This window comes from Phaseolus vulgaris, chromosome 3 (assembly GCF_051622355.1).
Source record: "Phaseolus vulgaris cultivar YP4 chromosome 3, ASM5162235v1, whole genome shotgun sequence".
NCBI lineage: Eukaryota > Viridiplantae > Streptophyta > Magnoliopsida > Fabales > Fabaceae > Phaseolus > Phaseolus vulgaris.
The window spans coordinates 42598196-42608790 of record NC_143500.1 but is presented as its reverse complement, the minus strand read 5'-3'; the positions used below and the strand labels follow the sequence as shown (position 1 = coordinate 42608790).

The window sequence follows — 10595 nt, the reverse complement described above, 5'->3', positions numbered from 1 at the left end:
TGTAACACATTTAATATATAAATATTTTATATATTTAATAGAGCAGAAGATTTTAATAAAGATTCAATTAAAAATTATGAATGAAGAATTTTAAAACTTCATTATACCAATTTTTATTTTTTTTTATGTAGAAACATGTAAATAATGAGGATGTAATACAATGGTCACTTTAGCCAAATTAACAACAAAATCAACTAACATAAATTCAGTTAAAATATATTTAAAAACATTAGATATTTAATGAATTTTTTTTTAATAAAAACTAACTAAAGATAAATTCATAAGGAATGTAAAACTTAAAATTTTATAATTACCTGATTTTAGTGTAGTTTGGTGTGTTGACTTGATAGATATAAATGAGAGTGAGAAAATTACACTGTAACTTGATTCAAGTTTCGCCTCATTCATTCTAGGTTAGACCATTAATATCACTCTCATGATAGAATAGTTTACTTATGATATATATAATTAATACACCGCTACAAAAACATGAATTAATAAATAAAATTTATTATTCTATTTATAATAATGTACTGGTTTATAATCTAGACTATATATAAATTAATAAAAGTTATTAATCATATTAATTTGTAATTTTGACTATGATATAAGTTAGTAAATGAAAAATAGTGTCTTAACGTCATTATCATTTATATTAAAATGAATTTGCATGTAATTATTTGTGGATTTAGAAAAGAATTGATTTAGTTAAAAAGATACCTTAATTCTTTATTATTAAAGGGAAAAATGTACATATAAAAAAAAATAGTTATTGAGATGATTTTAATATAATCATCATTTATCTAAAAAAAATCTCTTATTTTTTTTCTCTAAAATTCTGATTATCTCCTTTGGAAGTCATCACCACTCGACTCCTCATAGTAAGTAGAGTAATAGTATCTAATCAGATTTTTTTGTTATAGTAGTTTCATTTTTACTCATTTTTTTTAGTCAATTTTGAATTTTATGGTTTACCTCAATAAACGTGTTTGTATGTAGTATGTTTGGATAATTGATCAAAACTCTTTGGTACATGTTAAACTATCCTGGTTTGTTTTAAGAGTTTGAAATCTTTGTGAGCGTGCCTACATAAGGGAATATAATTTTACTTTTCAATAAAATCCTATGTTAGAAGATCTATATGTGAATGTGACATGGTCACGAATTTCAAATTTTTTGCAAAGTTTGTTGTTTAATGAATTATTATGGTTTGATTGCGATTGACTTTAAAAGTATAAATATAGTAGATTTTGATAATTTAGAAATGTAAATGTTGACTGGGATATTGAAGAAGTTCTTGAATGTGTTTGAATTGTATTATGGATCATTTGAAGTGTAAACATTGATGAGTGTTGGTATTTGAATTGAAATTTGAATAAACCTTATTTAGAAATCATGAATGTATAAATATATATATGTTGACATAGGAGTTCAATGAGAGTATATGTGCAACTCTGAGGAAGGTGATATCATTTTGATCTTATATGTTTTATATAATACAATTGTAGTATTGATTTTGGGTGAAAGCTTGAAAAATAGCTAGTATTGTAAAGTTTTCTTCTAATATTTTTTTTTAAGCAAAAGATTTTCGCTCAAACTAAAGATTCTCACTCAAGCTAGAATATGATAGAAAAAATTACCTTGTTCTCATATCCATTTTCGCTCAAGTGAGGGGAATATATTAATTTGTGAGACTTCCTGAAAGGGACGATCCTGACTCTATAGATAGCTTAGAATCATATAAATGAAGAGTATCAGGTGGTCTGAGTCAAAGGAGATTCACATGATCGATTATGAGATTTGAAAAATAACTTATCAAAGCAAATCATATTGATTTACTCGTGTTATATGAGGATGAATTTCCTAAAGGGGAGACTATGTTATAATGAGAATATAATAATATGACATGTTCAAGTCTTTTAGTCTAATTTCAATACATTGATCTTTTGGAAGTAGAATTGAATTTCTATGTTTTGGTATCAATAGATTCTTCATATGAGAGATGTGGAACCATGAGATAATTATAAATATTTTATTGTTTAGTACATGTATAATGCTTGTCTGTGAATGTATTATCTTAAATTCAAAATTTTATTAATTTTTTTAAAAATTACTAGCTTATCGTATTTTTTTGTTTTGTGTTTGTTTTAAAATCTATGATGATTGTGTCGAAAATACATGATATTATAGATGATTTTCATTTTTTCTTTCTTGTGGTATTTGGTTAAATATATATATATATATATATATATATATATATATATTTGTTAATTTTTTTATAAAAGGTATGTATTTTGAAATATTTTATAAATAATATATATTTAATTGCGTAATATAAGTTTTTTTAGCTCACGTAACTATGAATCTTATACTATTATTTGGTACTCATTTATGAGAGAAAAAAAACTTCACGTAGTAGAAAATTGTTTAACTATATTAAAGTTAAAATATTTTAAAATAATATCAGAAATTCATTAAAGTTAAAACATTTTAAAAAATATAATCAAATAAACTAAAAGTGGGGATATATATATATATATATATATATAAATATTATTATTTTTCTTGTAAATAACAGCGAAAATATTAAACGTTTAGATACATGTAAAAAAGAAAACAAGATACTTGATGCAAAACATGATGGTTACCTTATATACAAAATCCGCCTGATATAAACCATACGTCTTCTGTATAGATATAAAAAATAAGTGAAAAAAAAATTCTTTATGTATATTTGAATAAGCGGAAAAGAATGTAGACATTAATAAATAAATTATGTGGAATATTTTTATATCAATCAAAAAATTATTTTAAAAAATAAAATATTTAATAATTTTATTTTTCCATATTTAACTGTTAAGTACTTTCTCTTATGCATTTTGCATCCCCTTTTAATTTCATATATACACTTTCCATCTAAAGCCATATTTAAAGTGGCAGAACATATAATAATTAAAAATTAGTCCAATGCAACTTTTAAAATAGTTATTACAAAAATAATAATTTAACATACAAGATAACATATAATTAAATAACAATATAAAAATCTTATAATAATAATAATGTATATTAATTAAATTTTAGGGTTACCAGAATAAAGTGTGTTTTTCATCGTCAAAAAAGTAATAACATTTTTTTATTGTTTATTCAATGAAAATTTGAATTGTCGGTAATATAATGTATTTCCATAAACGATAAAAAGGATATTGTTTTTCCGAATTGGAAGTAGATATTATCCGATTGATAAGTTAATATTATCATATTTAACCGCATAATTGATTTTTTAAGGGTTTTTAGTTTTGTCTGTTGCTTAGTTATTTTACCTCTGACCGTGTGGGATGTCGGAACTCAACTCAAGTGGCGGAAACAACCAGCCATGATGTTCGAAAATAAAAGAAAAATATTATTATTATTATTAGTATTATTAGTTATTTATAAGTGTTAAAGATGAATGTATCTAAGAATAAGGAAAAACACGTCTTTCTCACTTTCTGTGTTCCTTCAATCTACCTTTACTTCATCTCCTTAAAAACAAACCAATGATTTTGTTTGTAAACCTGGATCCGAGGAGACAAACACCCTCCGCTCTCTAGCCTCCACCCTTTATTTATGCAGCATTTCTCAAACAACACCTTTCACTGATTCCTTTCAGGTGAATCCCCCAAATCTCGTGCCAACATGGGGCAAGACAATCACCACAAGCGCAGCACCAGCGCCGGTTTACCCACCTCCAACGCCCGAGGCCGGGCCACCGCGCTTCCCCGCGGCCGCCAGATCCAGAAGACCTTCAACAACATCAAGATCACTATCCTCTGCGGCTTCGTCACCATCCTCGTCCTCCGCGGCACCATCGGCGTCAACCTTGGTTCCTCCGATGCCGAAGCCGTCAACCAGAACCTTGTCGAGGAGACCAACCGCATCCTCGCTGAGATCCGATCCGACGCCGACCCCAACGATCCCGACGACCAGCAACCCTTCAACCCCAACGCTACCTTCACCCTTGGCCCCAAAATCGATAATTGGGACCAAGAACGCCAAAATTGGCTCAGTCAAAACCCTGAATACCCTAATTCCATCAGAGGTAAACCTCGCATCTTGCTCCTCACTGGTTCCCCTCCCAAACCCTGTGATAACCCTATTGGAGATCACTACCTCTTGAAGTCCATTAAGAACAAGATTGATTACTGTAGATTACACGGGATTGAAATTGTGTACAATTTGGCTCATTTGGATGTGGAACTTGCTGGCTACTGGGCTAAGTTGCCTATGATTCGGAGGTTGATGTTGTCACATCCCGAGGTTGAGTGGATTTGGTGGATGGATAGTGATGCTTTTTTCACTGATATGGTGTTTGAGCTTCCTATGCCTAAGTACGATGCGTATAATTTGGTTCTTCATGGATACCCTGATTTGTTGTTTGACCAGAAGTCTTGGATTGCGGTGAATACTGGGAGTTTTCTGTTTAGGAACTGTCAGTGGTCTTTGGATTTGCTTGATGATTGGGCTCCCATGGGCCCCAAGGGGCCCGTTCGCGAGGAGGCCGGCAAGATCTTGACGGCCAATCTCAAGGGGAGGCCGGCATTTGAGGCCGACGATCAGTCTGCATTGATATACTTGCTGCTGTCCAAGAAGGAGAAGTGGATGGATAAGGTGTTTCTTGAAAATTCCTTCTATTTGCACGGTTACTGGGCAGGGTTGGTTGATCGGTATGAGGAGATGATTGAGAAGTATCACCCCGGGTTGGGGGATGAGAGATGGCCGTTTGTGACACATTTTGTCGGGTGTAAACCCTGTGGGAGCTATGGAGATTATCCTGTGGAGAGGTGCCTCAGTAGCATGGAGAGGGCTTACAATTTTGCTGATAATCAGGTGCTTAAGCTCTATGGGTTCAGGCATCGTGGTCTGTTGAGCCCCAAGATCAAGAGGATCAGAAATGAGACTGTTACTCCTTTGGAGTTTGTAGACCAATTTGATATTCGGAGGCATTCTACGGAAAGCAAGGGATTGAAGAGCTAGTAAGAAATGCTGTTCAACGGTGGTATCATAGACAGTAATTATTTAGAACTGGAATTTCATTTGGGGACAGTTCAAATGTAACTTCTGCTTTTTCTGTTGTCTTGGTACTTCTTTTGAGAATAGTAGGATAGAATTCTTTCGTAATTTATCTTCTTTTTTATGAGTTTGAACAATCAGCAAACAAATTTTATTTACTCATCTGCTGTATACTGAGCTTCCTTTGTATTTGGGCTTTTGTGACATTAAATGAATTCACGAACTTAATATACGTCCATGTCCTCTTGATATCGTTGTGATTTGTAACACGAGGTAACCACCACTTTCTGTTTCTGTTTCTGATATATTTAATCTGCTGATCCCAAATGTGCGTTTCCAAATTCCAAGAGAAAGCACAAAGGTATGATCTTCAACAATGTAAGTGTGTGATAGTTTGTCTGAATTATGATTCGAAGTAAATTTTTATGATATATTTATTTGGACAATGTTTTGGATTCATAACCCTCGTGGTAACAGAGAATTCAGAATGTTAGGAGTGCTCTTTGACATGTAACAACAGGATAAATATCTTATACCAGACAGACACACCAACATCTTTTAACTGCAACACAGTTTTGTCTTGGAGCCGAAAAGGTATCATTCACAGTGACCGATAGAGCCGCTTGATATGTGATTATCGTGTCTCACGAGGCGCTGCTTTCTTACACGTTAATGTTAGCATATTTCTTTGTCAGATGAAGCTTTCGTTCCTATTATACATTTCTGCGCACTCTACAATTGTAGGTACAGAAATAAAACCTTGTATTTTCTTGACAAGTTGTTTTCACCTTCCAATAATTTTTTCTCTTCCCATTTACGAGTACCACAGAGCTAAAGAAAACAAATACTAGGACAGGTTATAATTTATGGCTGGATGGCAAAGACTAAGAACATACTATTAGTAATAATATGCTACAAAAGTTTTAATATTAGGCTATTAGCACATTCATTGGTACTATTTTTTTATAACCTCGTTCTCATTTGTGGGAATTATATGCTTACCACAATAATAAAGAGGGTTAATGAGATTTACATAAATTTCCACTTATCATAAAGTATCAAATCATGCTGGTCTGACGGTAATGGTAACTCAAAACACTCTTAATTTAGTTGGATGCTTTTAAGAGATTCCTAACACCACATGACTTCTCTCTAGGTATCCCCATCGTTATCTCTTATAAGTTATAATTGCAAAATAAGTTAATTCAATGACATGCAAGGTGTCGCCTTCATTGTACTAACAAATAATTGCACAGTTTATGGCTTTGTTGAAATTCACCTCCTTGTTTGGTAGAGTAGAGAAGAGTAGAGATTGCGATGAAACAAGCCTAGTTTGATGATATTTGTCTTATTTTCTAAGTAGAAACTTATACTCCATTATCGATAATTAACGGTTATAAAATTTGTATTTTATCATTGTTTCTGCTGGATAATATGCATATTCACTTGTGACTGTCCTAATATTTATTAAATAATTTGGAAATAAATAAAAATTGAAGTAAAAAAAAATCAATATTATTTTGAATTCAATTTAAAAAAATGCAGGTTTTCTTCTTTTTAATGCTAAATAACTATCACAAAATAGAATTATAATTTTTTTTAAATAGAATACCAAATAAATTAAAGATATTTTGATAATTGAAACAACGACGAGTATAAAAATAACATTGGGTATTTTCATTAACATTGAGTTTATTTATCTCATTCATTTCTACTCTAAAACTGCACATTTAGTTTTATTTATTACTTCTTTTAAAATCATTTCTTCATTATTTCCATTTTCTCTATTTTTTTCTCTCTAAATGAAACACACGTAAGTGACCTCCGACTTTTCCTTATGTCATATTGTATGCACAAGGTAGTCATGGTTGCATCATGCATGTATATTCTATTTCGTCATCATCTCTGCCCTTTTGGGTCCAGCGTCATCATTGTTAACTAAGAGAATGCCCTGCAAAATTTTCCACATATGATGAACAGTGGAATTTTTTATTGCATGGCTATTTTTGAATAAAAGTATAGAAAATGAAACAAAAAACCGCAATTCCGCGAGAAAATATTTTTTCGCAATTTAACAATGGGCATGTTATGTTCATTCAATTAATTATAGCTGTAGAATGACACGTCCTTGGTTGTTCTATGGGTTGTGTCTCAAATATAGTAAATAAAAAAATGGGATTTTCCAAAAGCTCACCAAACATCAAGGGCCTGAATAAATGAAACATTCGCTAAACATCTAAAGAACAAAGATCTTAGCTGAATAAGCATTAGCACTGTTAGAGTGTTCAGCCATTTCCCTGCTGATCTAGTCATTGACGAATCATGAGGAATGGAGAACTTCCTTCCTCAAAGTTGGCACTTCAATCCGATAGCCATTTGCTTTGGAGATGCCAGTTCTGAGTACATGTTCAATCACTCAGCACAGCTGTAGCAGGAACATGTGCGAAGAATCACAATTAGTTCTTCTGTCAATTACAACCTAACTCTGTCATGCAGAATACAAGCAAATTGAAAAGTGCACAGGTAAGCAGTGATATTTCAAAATAGAAAGATAAAAGCGGCATCACTGGAGGGTGAAGCTCTTGATCACTGTTCCTTGTGAATGTGAGCTACCAACCATATTCACAACCTGTAGGCAATCATTACTCCACTTTAGCGGCTAGAGCTTTATGACGATTTATAAGTATTTCGTTCATTTGTGCAATCTGGTTCAATAGTTGGGCAATTTTCTGTAAATAGAAGTAGCCAGCAGTTACAAACGACCAAAGCACAGGAGGACTAGCTAGGGAAGTGTTAAAAAGTGTACATCTTCAAGAGAACGAATCAAAAGAAATGAGAGAGAGAAAACATAAATGCATTTGCATAGAAAATCAATCATTCATGCCTACACACACATCCAATTTTGAATGCAGTCAAGCAGAAGGAAAGACCTTGATCACAAAGCCAATATTAGTTTAGGTCAGGTCATTCTAAATTGTAATTTCCTCCACTCCACTTGCAATATGACTCCCGAACCTTTCTCACCTTGTTACCGTAGAAAACTGTTCTGACCTTAAATTTATTAACATTGTTAGGCTCACTACAATCCAAGTATTGTTTGTTTTAACTCATGGGTTCTCACAGTTTTATTCTTAGGAGGAACATTAAGGTGTCTATAAATTTCTCTTAACCTTGATTCTTGAGCAATTTAAGGCTTTTTAGTGAAATGAAGCAAAGCAATCACATGACTAATACAATATAAATTCCATGTCACATAAGAAACAGTTATTGTTGTCTCCTTCAGTTTTTGTTAGGCATAACTATCCTCTGATTAACTAATATACCCAAAAACTAACATGGGCTAAAATCCAAAAAAATGGGGAATTTTTATGAAAGAAAAAAAAAATGAACGAACCCGTTCTTTTTTATTGACGATGGTGATGAGACGAGCTTCGTTGGGTGTGAGGGTTCTCTTCTTCCTGATGGCGACAATGATCCAGCAGAACATTAACAGCGCCGCAGCGGGCACCCCAATTGACCAAATTGGCCCTCTGTTCCTGAAAGAGGAAAGCTTGGAACGCAACATCTGGAGGGCGATACTGGTCCAGCCGCGAATCCGAGAATGGAAGGGTGAGGAAGAAGGAGGTGATTTGGGGGTGTGGTGGTCTGAATGTGGTGAGAGAATTTGGAGGTTTTCGTGGTGGATTGGGGGAAATACCAAATCGTGGTTGTTATGGTGGATTGACCAATCATTTGGATTTGGAAGTGATGGAAGTTGAGGATCCACATTCCCCATGCTTCTTCATTCAACTCAGGACTCAGAATTGGGTTTATTTTCTTACTCTCATTTTCTTCAATTCATTTCACAAGCTCTCCACTGCATTCTGCTGCAAAGCCCTTAGCTGAATTTTGAATGTCAACAACATGCACAAATAATATTTCAATCAATTATATTATTCTATATATAATTCAGATTGAGATAATTATAAGTAATTTTGATAAAACATGGATTCGTAATCATTTCAATATCATACTTTATTTTTTTAATTGTATTTTTCTTTTTAAACATTACAGACAATCATTTTTTTTTAATTTTAACATCATTTTTTTAATGATTGATTTTATCTCCGGTGATGAATATTGTGCATTTTTTTTCCAAAACTTAATCTTTATCTTTGTAATAATTAAAGTAATCATCATAGTTAATTTGGAAATTTTATGTTTCCTATTTTTGGACTGAATATATGAATAATTAAATAATAGTAATTTACCTATATTCATGATTATTGTTCGTGACATTTATTAATTGAAAAATTAGTTAAAGATAGAAAACAATGACACGACTTATTTGTTTTGTATATTTTCAAATAGTAATTTGCGTATGTCTGATGCCGCAAAATTTGTTCATAATAAATTAATGATATTTACTAATTCAATCATAATAACATTTTAATAATTTAAAAATTCCTTATTTAAATCGATGCATTCAAATTTTAAATAATATTTGATTGCGTTAAATTTATATCAAATTAATATATCTATATATATTATTGAAATTTGATTATAGTTAAATATTATTCCGAATTTGAATGTATCAACTTAAATAAATCAAATAAATCAATATAAGAAAGTTTTGAAATAGAAACCAATTTTTAGAGACCACAATAATAATTAAATTAAACATTATTTTAAAAACTAAATTTTTATTTATTTAATTTAATTTATATTATTGTTAAATAGTTTCTAAATTTGTATCTAATTATCAACTAAAGTTTTTCTACCAAATTTTAGAAACTAAATAATTAGATACAAATTTAGAAGCTATTTAACAATAATAAAAACTAATTTAAAAATATATTTTTTTTAATTTCTAAAATAGTTTCTAATTTAGTTATTATTGTAACTAATTATTTTTTCTCTAAATTTTTTTTTATTTCATGATTTTTTTTGTGAATATTAAAAATTCAATTTTTATTTATTCATCACGGTTTAATCAATTAATTTTGTAATATTAGAAAAAAAATAGAATGCTCACCATTGTTGGAGTATAATATTATTCAATGTAATATAACAATGTAAAGAGAGTTTTTTTTTTTTTTTTTTACTTTAACCATAACGAGTTTATTATTTGTTTGGTTTTGGGAAATGGAAATATATATTCGCCAATTGATTAATGTAATCAACAAATTTATTATTTGTCTGGATTTTTTTTAAACATTAATTTTTAGAATGTATTTTTTGTATTTTAAAATTGTTCTTTTAAAATAAAATTTTGATTTTCAATTTTATTTCGAAATTTCATTTTAAAAATACAAAAAATCAATTCCAATTATTTAATATAATAATAAGAGATAATTTTAGAATTTTAAAATTTAATTAAATGCATTTTAACTACATCTTCCTCCCAAGTTATTAGTCAAATGTGGAACTAGCATGCCTTTGGAAGACTATTGCAAATCCACCAATTGGCAGTCTCACATTACACTGATATTTTAATATAATTTTAAATTCTGTACAAATTGTAAAATGCATATTATATTATATTATTAAATATAATAACATAA

The 10595-nt window shown here is 30.5% G+C and overlaps 2 protein-coding genes across 6 annotated transcripts; one reads left to right on the top strand and one right to left on the bottom strand.

Annotated features, from left to right (window-relative positions):
* Window positions 1-3348: 3348 nt before the first annotated feature.
* Window positions 3349-5284, top strand: LOC137807749 (putative xyloglucan 6-xylosyltransferase 5). Its single transcript, XM_068608528.2, has one exon. It carries the CDS (start codon window positions 3679-3681, stop codon window positions 5014-5016), a length of 1338 nt encoding a protein of 445 aa, XP_068464629.1. The 5' UTR covers window positions 3349-3678; the 3' UTR covers window positions 5017-5284.
* Window positions 5285-7102: 1818 nt separating this feature from the next.
* LOC150028851 (uncharacterized) lies at window positions 7103-8962 on the bottom strand. Of its 5 annotated transcripts, none has more exons than XM_090299502.1 (3): window positions 8447-8962; window positions 7670-7781; window positions 7103-7537 (listed from the first exon to the last, which is right to left on the bottom strand). In XM_090299502.1, the coding sequence occupies exons 1-2, from the start codon at window positions 8825-8827 to the stop codon at window positions 7695-7697; spliced, it is 468 nt and encodes a 155-aa protein (XP_090155628.1). In that variant the 5' UTR covers window positions 8828-8962; the 3' UTR covers window positions 7103-7537; window positions 7670-7694. The 5 variants fall into 5 exon arrangements, with proteins under 5 accessions (XP_090155628.1, XP_090155630.1, XP_090155629.1 ...); XM_090299504.1 differs by having other exon boundaries at window positions 7103-7477; XM_090299503.1 differs by having other exon boundaries at window positions 7682-7781.
* Window positions 8963-10595: the final 1633 nt, after the last annotated feature.